General features: G+C 38.2%; 1 protein-coding gene across 6 annotated transcripts in view; it reads left to right on the top strand.

Annotated features, from left to right (window-relative positions):
• The window catches only part of LOC139745847 (divergent protein kinase domain 2A-like), a 50,104-nt gene extending 33,930 nt beyond the window's left edge, over positions 1-16,174 (top strand). For 5 of the 6 annotated variants that reach the window (XM_071656452.1, XM_071656448.1, XM_071656451.1 and 2 more), the window contains exon 9: positions 10,081-16,174. In XM_071656452.1, coding sequence (XP_071512553.1) covers positions 10,081-10,325 — 245 coding nt within the window. In that variant the 3' untranslated portion in view covers positions 10,326-16,174. The remainder of the gene's footprint in view (positions 1-10,080) is intronic. The other variant, XR_011711991.1, reaches the window with a different exon arrangement.
• Positions 16,175-16,946: the final 772 nt, after the last annotated feature.

The raw sequence follows: 16,946 nt of genomic DNA, 5'->3' as shown, positions 1-16,946 counted from the left end.
TGTTCATAAACAGGTTGAACAGCCATTGTGACATCACGCTCCCCTGCTGCAGACCCACCTGCACCTGGAACCACTCACCATCTCTGCCTGCTCACACACATGCCTTACTTTTTAGATAGAAATGCCTCTCTTTTTTGATAGCTCACCTCCCATACTATATATTCATAACATCATCCACAAAGCATCTCTGTCAACATTATGATATGCATTTTTGAATGAGAATGCTTAGTCTGTCATGGAATTTCTTTAGAGTGGTCCTGCAGATAAGAAAAGGATGGAGTCCAGCATTTTTAGATTGAACTACATTTCTCTAGGACTTGCCAAATCAAATGGGATTTGGAGATATTTAACTTGTCCTCCTTCCTGTACATCATTCTGGAAAGTGGACTCAAACATCTCTCCAGATATATTTGACTTTTGTGAATCTTTGGGCATGCATTAAAACAGATTTCATTTCCATATTGAGATACTTTTTTGCAGTCTTTGATATCTAGCAGCATTGCATACAAGCTTTTTTTTTTTGATAAACGAGGAGTGCGTTTAGATTTATTGCAGTCCTTATCTTTCCTTGTTCCCAATGAGACAGTTCAGAGGGTTCTTAGAGCTAGATCTTTTATAAATGTCATTGTGAAGAAAGTGGTCATTATTAACCCTGTCTCTGAAGAAAAGTGCAAGTAGGAGACAGGGAGCTTGGAAGTCTGTTACTCCTGATTTTAAAAGGACTAATTTTAGAGGTTTTTGCCATTCCTCCCATTTTTCCCTGAGAAGGAAGAGCCTTAGTGCATCTAGGTTTGACCCTTCCAAAGGGAGAGGTGCCTTCTCAAGGCAACTCATGTAATGCAAGTCTGGCAAGTGGGCATGCCAAATGTTAAAGAGGTCTGGAGTAGAATTAGAAATCTTAGCTGCCCAAGAGGAATGGCCTGTAGAGGTGGATGGCAAGGACTTTGTAGAGCCTACAGTAAGACCAGTTTTTATCCACACTTTATCCAGTCCAGAAAAGAATGTCTGACAGGCAAAGTTTTGTTTTTACCTATCTTTTGTATACACCCACTTACTGAAATGTAAGTTTAAAGTGACCACCTTACAGAGTTCCCACCAAATTGCGCAATCAGCATTTGAACATTTTAGCTTAGACTTAGAGGACTGTTATCTCATACATTCCAGAATGAGGAAGTATATGGCCTTCAGAATGGTTTCACAGACCTTGCAATTCAAGGTGATGCCATGTGGGTTATTCTTAACTCCACAAATTTTTACCATGTTAATTTTGGATTTGCTCCCAGACTTAACATCTTCCAAAGCAATTGTTCTGGCTTTCCTCATCTTTTTGGTAATTTTAGTTTCAAAGGAAGAATATGTTAGACAAGGGCTCTGACTTCTGAACACCTTTCAAGAAGTGGGTTGATCATCATTTAGGACAAGCTCCAGTTAATTTCCAATCAAAACATTACATAGCTAGGATAGATTGGAATTGTCAGACTGTCTCTCTGTTTCCACAGGGACAAAGCTCTGGATTATGCATACAGTGCATTTGCCCTATGGTTCCACACTTTGATATTTCGACATCACCTAGAATTACTTTTAAGGAGGTTCAGCTTTTCAACCATATGCTACAACATGGTGAGACTTTAGGCCAGAATGATTACCTTCTAGGTTAAACATTATCTCTCCTGCAGAAAGCAGAGCACTTCCTTAGGAACTTTTTAAATTCTCAGTTTGGTGTATTATCATAGCAAATCTTCAGAAGCCTATACCTTGGAGATATCCAGTGACTTCTGTGGTGGTTTGGACAGTTGCATCAGATTAAGGATAGGGCTTCCATTCTTTGCAGGCCATGTAGTATGTAGGCCTTGGGATTAAGGAACAGTAGACTTCATATTAACCAAAAGGTACAGTGGTCTCATAACCTTTCTCTTCCCAGAATGTGTTAGATTGGCTTTTGAAACTTTTTTGTGATGGACATTACTATGGCTATCCACTTCCTTTTAGAGATAATGGAAAAGGTTCTCTCCTTGGCAGTGTTAAAGGCCTTTCTTCCCAAACCTTGTATCTCCAAGGAGTATGCAGTGCTTCAGTGCCTCTTCTTAGCCTTTAGTGCCTCATCCTCAATAAGCCATTGTCAGAAGGCTTCTCTAGTGCAGTTTTTTCAGAAGCTCCTACATAATGTTCCTGCCAACTACTTCTACCAGATGTGTTTACCTAATGTTCTTGCCTAATGTTTCAACTTCCTCCTTCCACCTAATGTTCCCACCTACTGCTCCCACCTGATGTTCCCACCTACTGCTTCTACCTAATGTTTCTGTTTCTGCTTTTACTTCTGTGTAATGTTCCTCCCTACAACTTCTACCTAATGTCTCTACTTGATGCTCCTGTTTAATGTTCTTATCTACTATTTCTATTTACTGCTCCCTCAATTTTACCAAAATGCAGGGCTATCACATAGTGCTCACAGCTCACCATAGGAAAATCTAGAGTTATGAAGAATGAGTCGTGAGTTAAGTGCTGTCAAGTGTTATGTGACAAGGAGAGATCATATGTTTGTGGATAGAAGGCCAGCAGTCCAGGAAGAGACAGAAAGCAAAGACAGTAACCTGGGTCAGAGGAGTGCAATTTGACAAATATTACTACCTCTCCCAATACCCAGGTGGGTAGTATTGGTAATATACCTCTTTAGTTGGAGGCTGCCTACCATTTACTACCTACTTAGGCAAAGAAGCAACACAAGCTCATCTGGTATGGAGACTTTTGCTGTGGCCACCCCACTGAGAGATTAATATTATGCAGTGTTTGGAAAGATACCCTATTAAGCTAAGACTCACTGCTAACAGAACTGTCTATAGGGATAGATGCTTTCTGTTAAAGATAATGAAGAACTATTCTTACATCATCCTTCACATTATTATGTACATATGTGTAGTTCTTTGGTCTTTTCACAATAGCCAGTGTCTGTCACGGCATCAGTGATTAAAGCCAGTTCCCCATGATGTAACTTATTTTAATGCTTCTCATTTGTTTATTACCTTCAGAATCATTTTTGTCATGTCTGTGTCAGTAAGAAATGTGGACATATCACTTTTATACCTGTGTCAGTAAGAAATGTGGACCTTATCACTTTTATACATTTTTCTTGATACTAACTCCTAAACTGCAATATGCATAATTTTTGTGTAATCAGTCAACTGCAACACACTTCACAAAAGAAAAGACTTTCATGCTACTGTTTTGAATCATGTGCCTGGTATAGCATTCATAAACTTCAGCACTCCATCCTGGCAAAACAATAGTAGATAAGGGATTTATTTTTTCTTTATCATGCCTTTACATGCATATCTTAAATCATACAAGATTCTATGTTTTTAAGAGTTTTATTCAATGCTACTTTTTAGATTATTCCCTAAGAGCAGCTTTCATGAACTTCAGCATTCCGTCATATGGTAAAACAAAGGTTGATAAAGGATTTATCTAATATGTTTTTAGTAGTTTTTTCTTGTGGTTTTTGCGTATACAGTGGTAGTTGGGTTTTATGGTAGCCACATTGTAAGGGTTGATACTATACTCTGTCTTATGTTTATATTAATTGTAAGGGATAATACTATATTCTATCCTGTGTTTGTATTAATTTTTTATTGTTATCATCCTTTTAGTAGCACTTACAGGTGTAGAAGCCTGAACACTGGCTTGTATTTTGTCTTTAAGTTCACTATTGTCTTCACTGTAAACTAAGCAAAACAGCTTACCCCACATAAAGCAAGCACTGGTTGTATTGAGGGGTAATGACCCCAGTTTCAAGTGAAGCATTAATTGTTGCTTTCACTCCCATAGGAAAAGGATATTAATCTAGACCTTTCTTCAAACCTTTTTTCCATATTTGGAAACTATGTCAGCAAACCAAGACACCCCATCCAAACCCAGGAAACTCCATCAACAAGCAAAGAAACTCTACCATTCATGCATGCAGTTGGCCAAATATCACATGAAGAAGACAGACAGCCTTGCTTCATCTTTCTCAGTAACCTCTCCACCCCTCACCTGCACCTCTCAGGCCTCAATATGCAGTACACACTGCTATTATTGATGAATACTTAGTTTCTGGTACTTGATTTACATGAGTCCCTGTATTACTGCTTGATTTTCCAGTGAAAATTGTCACGAGACTTGTAAAACTGGTGGTGGGGGTACTATTTTGGTTGTGGAATGCATTCTTAATAACTCCCTCCTGACGTATGTCTGACTTCCGTTGTGACCAATGGCATTTGAATTCATATACCTGTATAGCATTTTTTTATCCTATTCATTTTTTATTATTATTATTATTATTCATTATACTTAATCGACATTTCTTGCATCAGCGAGGTAGCAAAGGGAAACAGACAAAGAATGACCCAGCCCTTCATATGCACATATATTTACATAAATGCCCATACCCACACATATACATACATATACATTTTAACATATTTTTTATTTATTATACTTTATCGCTTTCTCCTGCGTGAGCGAGGTAGCTTAAGGAAACAGAGGAAAGAATGGCCCAACCCACCCACGTACACATGTATATACATACATGTCTACACACGCACATATACATACCTATACATTTCAACGTATGCATATTTATACATACACAGACATATATACACATGTACATAATTCATACTTGCTGCTGTTATTCATTCTCGTCGCCATCGCGCCACACATGAAATGACACCCATCTCTCCCTGCATGCATGTGAGATAACGCCTGGAAAAGACAACAGAGGCCACATTCATTCACACTCAGTCTTTAGCTGTCATGTATAATGCACCGAAACCACAGCTTCCTCTCCACATCTAGGCCCCACAGAACTTTCCATGGTTTACCCCAGATGCTTCACATGCCCTGGTTCAATCCATTGACAGCACATCGACCCCGGTATACCACATCGTTTCATTCACTCTATTCCTTGCATGCCTTTCACCCTCCTGCATGTTCAGGCCCTGATCACCCAAAATCTTTTTCACTCCATCCTTCACCTCCAACTTGGTCTCCCACTTCCCCTCCTTCCCTCCACCTCTGACACATATATCCTCTTTGTCAATCTTTCCTCACTCATTCTCTCCATATGACCAAACCATTTCAACACACCCTCTTCTGCTCTCTCAACCATAATCTTTTTATTACCGCACATCTCTGTTACCCTTTCATTACTTACTCGATCATACCATCTCACACCACATATTGTCCTCAAACATCTCATTTCCAACACATCCACCCTCCTTCGAACAACCCTATCTATAGCCCACACCTCACAACCATAGAACATTGTTGGAACCACTATTCCTTCAAACATACCCATTTTTGCTTTCCAAGATAATGTTCTCGCCTTCCACACATTCTTCAATGCTCCCAGAACTTTTTGCCCCCTTCCCCACCCTGTGACTCACTTCCACTTCTGTGGTTCCATATGCTGCCAAATCCACTCCCAGATATCTAAAACACTTCACTTCCTCCAGTTTTTCTCCATTCAAACTACCTCCCAATTGATTTGTCCCACAACCCTACTGTACCTAATAACCTTGCTCTTATTCACATTTACTCTCAGCTTTCTTCTTTCACACACTGTACCAAACTCAGTCACCAGCTTCTGCAGTTTCTCACCTGACTCATCCACCAGCACCGTATCATCAGCGAACAACAACTGACTCACTTCCCAAGCCCTCTCATCCAGAACGGACTGCATACTTGCCCCTCTCTCCAAAACTCTTGCATTCACCTCCCTAACATCCCCATCCATAAACAAATTAAATAACTATGGAGACATCACGCATCCCTGCCGCAAACCAATATTCATTGGGAACCAGTCACTTTCCTCTCTTCCTACTCGTAGACATGCCTTACATCCTCGATGAAAACTTTTCACTGCTTCTTGCAACTTGCCTCCCACACCATATACTCTTAATACCTTCCACAGAGTATCTCTATCAACCTATCATATGCCTTCTCCAGATCCATAAATGCTACATACAAATCCATTTGTTTTTCTAAGTATTTCTCATACTTTCTTCAAAGCAAACACCTGATCCACACATCCTCTCCCACTTCTGAAACCACACTGCTCTTCCCCAATCTGATGCTATACACATGCCTTCACCCTCTCAATCAGTACCCTCCCATATAATTTCCCAGGAATACTCAACAAACTTATGCCTCTGTAATTTGAGCACTCACCTTTATCCCCTTGCCTTTGTACAATGGCACTATGCATGCATTCCACCAATCCTCAGGCACCTCACCGTGATCCATACATACATTAAATATCCTTACCAACCAATCAACAACACAGTCACCCCCTTTTTTGATAAATTCCTCTGCAATATCATCCAAACCACCACCTTGCCGGCTTTCATCTTCTGCAAAGCTTTCACTACCTCTTCCCTGTTTACCAAACCATCCTCCCTGCCCCTCTCACTTTGCACACCACCCCGACCAAAATACCTTATATCTGCCACTCTATCTTCAAACACATTCAACAAACCTTCAAAATACTCACCCCATCTCCTCACTTCATCACTACTTTTTATTACCTCCCAGTTTGCCCCCTTCACTGATGTTTCCATTTGTTCTCTTGTCTTATGCACATTATTTACCTCCTTCCAAAGCATCTTTTTATTCTCCCTAAGATTTGTGATACTCTCTCACCCCAACTCTCATTCGCCCTCGTTTTCACCTCTTGCATCTTTCTCTTGACTTCCTGTCACTTTCTTTTATACATTTCAACACACCCTCTTCTGCTCTCTCAACCACACATTTTATTTGCACTACTTCCCTGTAAAAATCGTCCAAATGCCTCTCTCTTCTCTTTCACTAACAACCTTACTTCTTCATCCCACCACTCACTACCCTCTCTAATCTGCCCACTTCCCACCTTTCTCATACCACATGCATCTTTTGCGTAAGCTATCACTGCTTCCCTCAATACATCCCATTCCTCCCCCACTCCCCTCACATCATTTGCTCTCACCACTCTCTTCTCCCTAACATTCTCTCTTCTTCTCTGAAAACCTCTACAAATCTTCAACTTCGCCTCCACAAGATAGTGATCAGACATCCCTCCAGCTGACCCTTGAGAACATTTACATCCAAAAGCCTCGCATTTACATGCCTTTCTATTAACACATAATCCAATAATGCCCTTTCACCATCTCTCCTACTCACATATGTATACTTATGTATATCTCTCTTTTTAAACCAAGTATTCCCAAACATCAGTCCTTTTTCAGCACACAAATCCACAAGCTCTTCATCATTTCCATTTACAATGCTGAACACCCCATGTACACCATTTATCCCTCAACTGCCACATTACTCACCTTTGCATTCAAATCACCTATCACTATAATCTGGTCTCGTGCATCAAAGTAATGAAAGGGTAAGAGAGATGTGTGGTAATAGAAAGAGTGTGGTTGAGAGAGCAGAAGAGGGTGTTTTGAAATGGTTTGGTCACATGGAGAGAATGAGTGAGGAAAGATTGACAAAGAGGATATATGTGTCAGAGGTGGAGTGAATGAGGAGAAGTGGGAGACCAATTTGGAGGTGGAAAGATGGAGTGAAAAAGATTTTGAGTGATTGAGTGATTGTACATTTGTATATATATGTATATGTCTGTGTGTGTATATATATGTATACGTTGAGATGAATAGGTATGTATATGTGCGTGTCTGGACATGTATGTACATACGTGTGTATGTAGGTGGTTTGGGTCATTCTTTCGTCTGTTTCCTTGCGCTACCTTGCTAATGCGGGAGACAGCAACAAAGCAAAATTGATAATATAAATGAATATTTTTTTGCAGTCATATCTATGGATGGTTGTAAGTCACATAGGTCATAAGTAGGGGATCAGGTGTATTCTACTTGCGAAGTAGAGTTCCTTTTCACTTAGTTTCAATGTATGTGATTTTTTTTAACACAAGCCTCACATGTAATGAGGACTAGGTATGTATGTGGGGCTGTATGTCATCACCCCTCTGTCTGTCTTTGTGTGTCTGGACACATGATTAGATGATTACACCATAGGTACCTCCTGTAGAATGATGAACTGATTAGAGTTTAGGGTATACAGTTGCATAAATTTCAGATGAGTTAGGGAAAACTGATTTTTTGCTGGTGCTTTTGCTCAGTAGCATGCATTTTTTTTTTTATTTATATTTATTCAATATACTTAGTCGCTGTCCCCTGCATTAGCGAGGTAGCGCAAGGAAACACACGAAAGAATGACCCAACCCACCTACATACACATGTATATACATAAATGCCCACACATGCACATATACACACCTATACATTTCAACGTTACATACATATACATACACGGACATATACATATATACACTTGTACACATTCATACTTGATGCCTTCATCCATTCCTGTCACCACCCCACCGCACATAAAATGGCACCCCCCCTCCACGCATGCGCACGTGAGGTAGCACTAAGAAAAGACAACAAAGGCCACATTCGTTCACACTCAGTCTCTAGTTGTCATGTGTAATGCACCGAAACCGGAGCTCCCTTTCCACATCCAGGTCCTACAAAACTTTCCATGGTTTACTACAGACGCTTCACATTCCCTGGTTCAATCCATTGACAGCACATTGACCCCGGTATACCACATTGTTCCACTTCACCCTATTCCTTGCACGCCTGTCACCCACCTGTATGTTCAGGCCCTGATCACTTTTTCACTCCATCTTCCACCTCCAATTTGGTCTCCCAGTTCTCCTTGTTCCCTCCACCTCTGACACACATATCCTCTTTGTCAATCTTTCCTCACTCATTCTCTCCATGTGAACAAACCATTTCAATACACCCTCTTCTGCTCTCTCAACCACACTCTTTTTATTACCACACATCTCTCTTACCCTTTCAGTACTTACACGATCAAACCACCTCACACCACATAATGTCCTCAAACATCTCAATGTCCTCAAACATCTCATTTCCAACACATCCACCCTCCTCTGCACAACCCTATCTATAGCCCATGCCTCGCAACCTTATAACATTGTTGGAACCACTGTTCCTTCAAACATACCCATTTTTGCTCACCAAGATAAAGTTCTCCCCTTCCACACATTTTTCAACTCTCCCAGAACCTTTGTGCCCTCCCCCACCCTGTAACTCACTTCCACTTCCATGGTTCCATCCACCGCCAAATCCACTCCCAGATATCTAAAACACTTCACTTCCTCCAGTTTTTCTCCGTTTAAACTTATCTCCCAAGTGACTTGTCCCTCAACCCTTCTGAACCTAATAACCTTACTCTTAGTCACATTAACTCTCAGGTTTCTTCTTTCACACACTTTACCAAACTCAGTCACCAGCTTCTGATTTCTCACCTGAATCAGCCACCAGCACTGCATCATCAGCAAACAACAACTGACTTACTTCCCAAGGCCTCTCATCCAGAACAGACTGCATACTTGCCCCCCTCTCCAAAACTCTTCCATTCACCTCCCTCTTCTCCTCGTTCCCTCCACCTCTGACACATATATCCTCTTTGTCAATCTTTCCTCACTCATTCTCTCCATGCGACCAAACCATTTCAATACACCCTCTTCTGCTCTCTCAACCACACTCTTTTCATTACCACACATCTCTCTTACCCTTTCATTACTTACTCGATCAAACGACCTCACACCACATGTTATCATGAAACAACTCTTTTCCAACACACCCACCCTCCTCCGCATAACCCCATCTATAGCCCATGCCTTGCAACCATATAACATTGTTGGAACCACTATAACTTCAAACATACCCATTTTTGCTCTTCGAGTTAACGTTCTCATCTTCCACATATTCTTGAACTCTCCCAGAACCTTCACCTCCTCCCCCACCCTGTGACTCACTTCCACTTCCATGGTTCCATCCACTGCTAAATCCACTCCCAGATATCTAAAACACTTCATTTCCTTCAGTTTTTCTCCATTGAAACTTACCTCCCAATTTTTTTTTACCTTGAGTTCTGGTATATTTTTCTTTGTATTTAATTCATGATGAGACAGGCAAGGCAAGTACCTCTTGTTGTTTTCCCATGCAGGTTTGTTACATAATATCCCAGCCTCTGATAGAGCCACAGTGGAAGAACTCCTTGCTGAGTGTGTAGATGAGGCTGCACCTGGGGGTAGGCTCCAGGCTGCTCAAGAACTTCGTGATTTTCTTTCGGATTTCTTGCTGGATGAGGAGGATGAAGATGGGGATAATGGTGAGGAGCTCTCAGATAATAAAGATGGTGATGTGGAAGATTATGATGATGACTATGACTATGGGGAAGATGATAGCTAAGGAAAGGTAAACAACACATCGCATGCAAGTAACACCAAATGGATTTTAAAATGATATGTTTCAGTTGTTTTTTCTGTCACATTGTATGAGCTTTATTTTTATAGTTTTTAAAATGCCTTTGATACAAAGGAATGATCAGTTTAGATTTCAGTTGTGATTTTTTCTGACTGTTGCTTATTAGTTTTGATATAATGATTGAAGCAATACTAACTGTGTTTCTCAACTATGCATATCTTATAAAGTATCTCTTAGGGTCCCACCTTGCCTGGGATGATTCTTCCACATACAGCAGAAAAGAGTATGAATTATTATGTCATCTGTTAGTTTCCAGTCTGGATCATCTTGGGCCAAGCCAGCAGGTTCTTCAGGCCATTTCTAGATTTGAATAGATTCAGTATTATGTAAATTTATTTGATAATTTCCATATGAGGAAAAATGTATATTAAAGTACTTTATCCTAGATTTTTTAAGACTGTGCTTCAGTGGGCAGGCTTATTACGCTACCCACCTTTTGCGCTGTGACACCTAGCAACTGCCTGTCATAACACCATAATGGAAAGTGATGCACATCAGGTAGCTACCATCACCCATCCTGGGTTATGACACAGATAAGGTATATGAGTCACATTGAAATTACAGCAGACAGGTTGCTTAATGGCCTTCAAAATGATCTTATAGAGTCATCCTCTACAGGCTAGTGATACAGTTTGACAGTATAGATAATGCACAAAGCCAAAACAGATTATTTTATACAATAGGGTACACAAGATGAATATATATTTTAGACCATTGTAAAAGTATATAGAATACAGCACTAGTAACAAAACATTGTTTGTCATGCATTTTTGTATATAGGCAGCTATTAATCAATATTTATTTTTATATGTGCATGTAGTTTTCTGTTTAGTAGTAGAATTGGTATTTTGTTCTACATTTTCTTTGTCTCTTTCTGGCACTACCTCGCTGATGCAGGAAACAGCGAATAAATTTGTAAGAAGAAAAAGAATTATAGATAATGAAAATGTTAACTTGAGAATGCAGGATGTAGAGGTCTCATATGTGTTTTGCAAGATGTAACTGTGTGTAGTAACTTATGAACAGTGATTGTCCCATGAGGGTGATTTACAAGTATGATTTGTACATTGATGAGCACTAATGTAACTGGCATACATTTATTACATTCTTTATATATTTGTTTGAAGTGCATTCCTTACAAGCAAAATTGAGGGGTTATGTGGTGTAATTGTTGTTTTACCTTATACCCTTTAGTATACCCTTTAGCATCTGTGTTTGCAAGAGAATGATTGTAGTCACTGGCATTATGATTGTCTCTGTCATTTTATCCTACAGAATGAAACCTACATGTTTTTGATCTATGTCAAAAGTCTCATTTTACTTACAAGGAATCCTAATGTACCTGTTGTAGATGTATAGAGGAGGTGATCCCGATGTACCTTTATGCTGTGAATATTTGGTTCCTGTATGGTTAAGTAGTTTTCAATTTGTCAAATTTCATCATTATCAATTTGTTTAATTAAATATTCATTTGTCACATTTATGCATTGCTTTAGTTTAAAACATAATAGTGAATGATTAAACTTGTATACTGCAAGATTGGCACTGTAAAACATAGTTTTGTGGTCTTTCTCTGTGAAAAAGATGGCACCAGTTTTATATACATTAGTGTCCTTGAGGATTTCTCACTGCTTTATGGAATGTACATTAGAGTTACAGAAAGATATAAAACATTTTGAGTATGGTTCTTCAGGGAAACTATTTACTGTTTATATTGCATACTTATGAATTTTAAATTCTGGTATAAGATGGAAGTTGCAGATGCTTTTAGCAAGTAACTTCAATGTCAATTCTGAACAAAATTAAGGGAGAGTGGTACATTTGAATGGAATGGACTGGGGAAGGTAGGATCAGACTCGTTAGATAGTACCAGTGGCTGTGTAAAAAAGGTTGTCAGAATTTTAGTGAAAGTTGAGCGGTGTGAAAAGGTATTTGAATGCAAATATTTAAGCTGAAGATTTATGGTTCTGAAATTCAAGTGCAGTGTAATAGTTGTGATGTGAATGTCATAGTTATACTTTTAACATGTCGATTTTGAGGACAAAGTAAAAGATACTTTTCAGAGAGAACTAGAAGGAACAGTAGGGGATGTGTGATGGGTGACATGAGTAAAAGGTATGGAATCCCTGGTGAAGATGACAGTAGCGAGAAGATATGTGGCAACTGTACATCAGTAAGTATACATGTTGCACAAATACATATTTTCACCATAGTTGTCCATGAATGTGTATGATGCATGGTAACTATGAATATGTTTCTGATAAGAGGGAATATAATTCTGTGATGGATGTGAGATAAATGAGAAGCTTAGGAAGTTTGTGAGGTTATATGATAACCTTATGTAAGCTAGCTGTATATTTTAGTTGGTACTGGACTAAACACAAGAACAAAGAAGTGAATAAATGAAAGTGTAAAACTTAACTTACAAAAGAAATTAGATAAGAATGTGGAAGGTATTGATGAAACTGTACAAAGGAAATATCTAGTGGTGTGGAGGCAGTTAAGGAATGCTGTTGAAGAGGTTTGTGGTACTGTAACAGGTTGTGTGGAAAGAAAAGAATGGTGAAAAAGGGGAGAAGCATGGTGGAGTGAATATTTAAGGAAGTTAGTTGCTATTGAAAAGAGTTTTGGACTGAGGTGAATCTGCTTGAAAATGGTGATAGATAAAAGGCAAAAAGTGTAGAACATAAATTCCTGAGAAGAGATGTGTAAAAGTTAATGTATGTGAGTAAAAAAAAAAGCAAAAGAATGGCATGAAGAACTTTCACAAACTTTCTCTCCAGTGGAAACTGTAAGTGGACATAGCAATTTCTGGGTAATAATCATCCACACTGAATCAGTTACCTCACTTGATGAAGATGTTTCATTTTCAGAAGAAATAAGATATAATATTTAATGAATCAGCACACAAAATAGTGGCTGACTGGACAGATCAACAACATTGTAGAGAATAATGCTATGGTTACCTTAGGAGTAGTGTAAATATGAATTTACTGGGTTGGGTACGTGCAGGCAATTTTAAGTGCAAGCTTAACCATGGCAAGGCAGGTCAAATGTGTGTCTGGGGCATGAGAGGTCAAGAAGATTTATTGTGTCGTAGTTGAAGCCTGCAGGATGGAGAGTTTACAATGAGAGTTTATGATAGTACAATTAAAGGGGTTGGTGTGAAAGGAAGTCCACTTATGACATGGAGAAACAGAGTAGAAGAGTACTGGAGGGAGAGAAATAGGGGAAGAATGTATGGAATGGTGTATGCAAGTGAAGCATGTAAGGATAGGGATAAGTGGAGACTTTCAGTGGCCACCTGCTTGATGGGAGTTCCTGGAGGGAATGGGTGTCAGAAGTGAAAGAGGTAGAAAACACAGAAAATGGACAGATGAAGTGGTTGAGTTGTATAGGAATAGTTATTGTAGATGAGGATGCCAGAGGAATGACTTTTAATGCTGCATATTGTAGTTGTTTGTTTGTGAAGGTAGAGGTGTGATTAAAGATGTTGTTCTCACTCTCAGACTAACATTTTTTGCAGTGTAATAGATAAATCAGCTTTTATGTTAGTAAAGAAACCCAAATTCAGTTAAGCGCATTGAGCATAAGTCAAGGATATGTGGGTGAATTAAGAAGCTTGGTGCACTTGATACAAGTCTTTTAAATCTGAATTGAGTTGAAGATAAGGAATAGGTAAATATAGCTTGTGCTTCTTCCATTATAAGAGTCCTCTTTTGGTGTCAGTAGGGCACAAATTTATTGTTAATAATTCTTGATCAGCAGCATCTTAATTGATTTCCTATTTTGGGTGTTAAAAATCAACTTAGATAATAGAATTATTATCTAGATATTTTTTATCTGTGAAAATTAGAGACAACAATGATGGCTGATTTTGATGAGAATGTAAATAAAAGCTATTTTACTTATGGGGTTTTCTTCATATACTTGTGATTGTTTTAGATGGAAATCCTTTTCGTATATGTACCAAGAAGAGCTACATTTGAGTTGCCTTTGATAGATGCCTTCATATATGACTGAAAAAGACAACTAGTAAGCCTTGCATCTGCAGTGCATATGATATATTGAGATTTCAAAATCTCTGTCAGAATTTGTTTTTATCACTCTTTTATGATTTATCAGAAAAGTAATCATTTGTGTGGATATCATTTTACATTAATTAACCTGTATGATGACAAAAGTCTTATTTTCTGTCACAACAGGTGATTTAGCACATGACTGTAATTTATTATGAGTGTATGCATATGTGAAAATTTAGAAACTATTTTTGTGAAACTGAGATAAAACACTTAAACTAAAATGCAAGCCGCTGCAAGTCAGAAAACATTGATTCAAAGTGCAATCTCTTCATTTAGGTGTAGTAAAATCCAGACTTTATTGATGGTGTATCCCAGTTCCATATAATCTTCACTGCATATTATAATTTGATGTACAGTGTCTTAACATCAGATGCACTTGCATGTTTCTTCAATGACTACCTCTTGGTAACTGATTTAGATGTAGCCAGAGGTATGTCATGTATGAAGAATACTATGACAATCATGCCACTATGGAACAAGTTTGCTGAAGGAGTATGTACAAGAATGACTCATATACTCTGCTCTAGATATAAGATGTATATAGCCTTGTGGTGTTTATGTGTCTGTGTAAGGAAAATTTTTATCAAAAATGTATAAGGTGATATGTAGAATTCAGTTTATATGAAGATTATTTTTAGATATTTATAGTGTGGTACTTTGTAGATGTAAGATGAAAATGTGAAATCATTTAGTTCATTTTGCTTAAAGATTGTGGGAGCTAAATGTAAAAGTTTTAGGAAATAAGCAATATGGAGGCTGTGAGGAATGTAAAAAGATGCAGTTTGTGAAATTTTGTAAGGTTGAATATACAAGGTAAGATCTGAGGTAATATTGAATGCACTTGTTTAATTGAGGAAAGTTAGTGGTGATATAACTGTGTTTAAAATGTAAGATTTATATTTGTTCCCAAATCAAATTTCTTCATATATATTATTGTCTTCAAGTCATGACATAGGTGGTATATTACAGTAACCTCTTTTGATATCTTACCAGTAGATGGGTTTTGATATTAAGCTTGTTACTATATATGCTGCCACCTCATTTAATCTTAATTTTTGTAGTTATGGATGTTATGACGACTTTATCAGACGTGTAGTTTTAACTGTTTTAGGCCATGTTAACTCATCTTCATGTTAGTGTGTTAGTACATCATTGTGATCCTGTATCTTGTACTTCATCTTTATCTGTGGATCCATCATCAGTGTGTGTGGAAGCTTAGTAAGTATATGTTTGAAGAAAAAAGTCTTGTTACTGCTCACATTATCATCATCAGTCTTGTAGCTTTTTGATATGGATATAATTTTTTATATGCAGCACACCTGCCACATCTGTTAATTATGACCTGACAGCAGCTATGTAGTTTGTTGAGATAATGATATTAAGTGTGTCAGTATTTAGTAGATTTTTACTGTTTTACCTTATCAAGAGTAGACTCTCATAATATTTTAGTCTCAAAGGATTGTGATAACTGACAAATTTTGTGGGTACTAGTAATGTTTGAAGGTGTGATGTAAGCAAACATTTTGATTCATAAAGATATTCTGAAACTGGCCTTTATTGGTTGGTAAATTCTGTTTTAACTTAGTTATTTTTGATCTGGACATAACTGAAGGCAGAGCCTTAGAAGTTAGTAGAAACTAAAGTACTACTGAGTTAGTTTGGGTTGGTCAAGTAAAGTATGGAAATTTTGAATCATCTGTTCTTTACACTACCTTGCTCAGATGGATAACAGTGAACAGGTTTTAAAGAAAGATTATCGTATGGCAGCATATCATATTCTTCCCACTGAAAGTATCATGGCTAAACTATTTCTTGTTATTGAATCATGCAAACTGTTGAAATACATCTGGGGTAGCTTGTCTTTTATTCATCTGGGTCAACTTGAATTCATTCTGTACCAGGTTGAAACATTTTCATCTTTTGATATTTGGAGGAAATAGTTTTCCTGTTCAGGGAATTTTGGCCCATTCATTTCATGTATCATTATGTGACTGGTTCATATTGAGCTCAAAGATTTGATTTCCTTGCATATTTTGATTCAGTAATATTTTGGTTATGAAACATGGTGATATGAGGTACTCCTCAGCATTCACAACCCATAGGAACTGGTTTTCATCATGGCAGCAGACTAAGCAGGGGTATACTATTCCCAGACTTGGAGAGAGGGAAGAAAAAATTCTACCCGTGTATTTCCTGCTTGTTGTAGAAGGTAAGTAAGAGTTGGGTGTGGGAACCCCTTTTTTTGTGTTTCAGTTTTAAAAAGTGAGTAGTGCTCATCCTCCTCAAAGGCTTAGGGCTTGGTTGTCTGAATGTGGGTGGATATAATGGGGATGAGAAGAAAGGAGACATAGGTTGTATGTTTGACAAAAGGAACCTGGATGTTTTATCTCTTGAGTGTAAAAGATTACTAAATGGGAAGGGGTAAGAATAGTTTGGGAATGTCTTAGGGGTATAGTCAGGGGAT

This window comes from Panulirus ornatus, chromosome 63, assembly GCF_036320965.1.
Source record: "Panulirus ornatus isolate Po-2019 chromosome 63, ASM3632096v1, whole genome shotgun sequence".
NCBI classification, from domain to species: Eukaryota; Metazoa; Arthropoda; class Malacostraca; order Decapoda; family Palinuridae; genus Panulirus; species Panulirus ornatus.
This window is presented reverse-complemented; position numbering and strand designations above follow the sequence as displayed.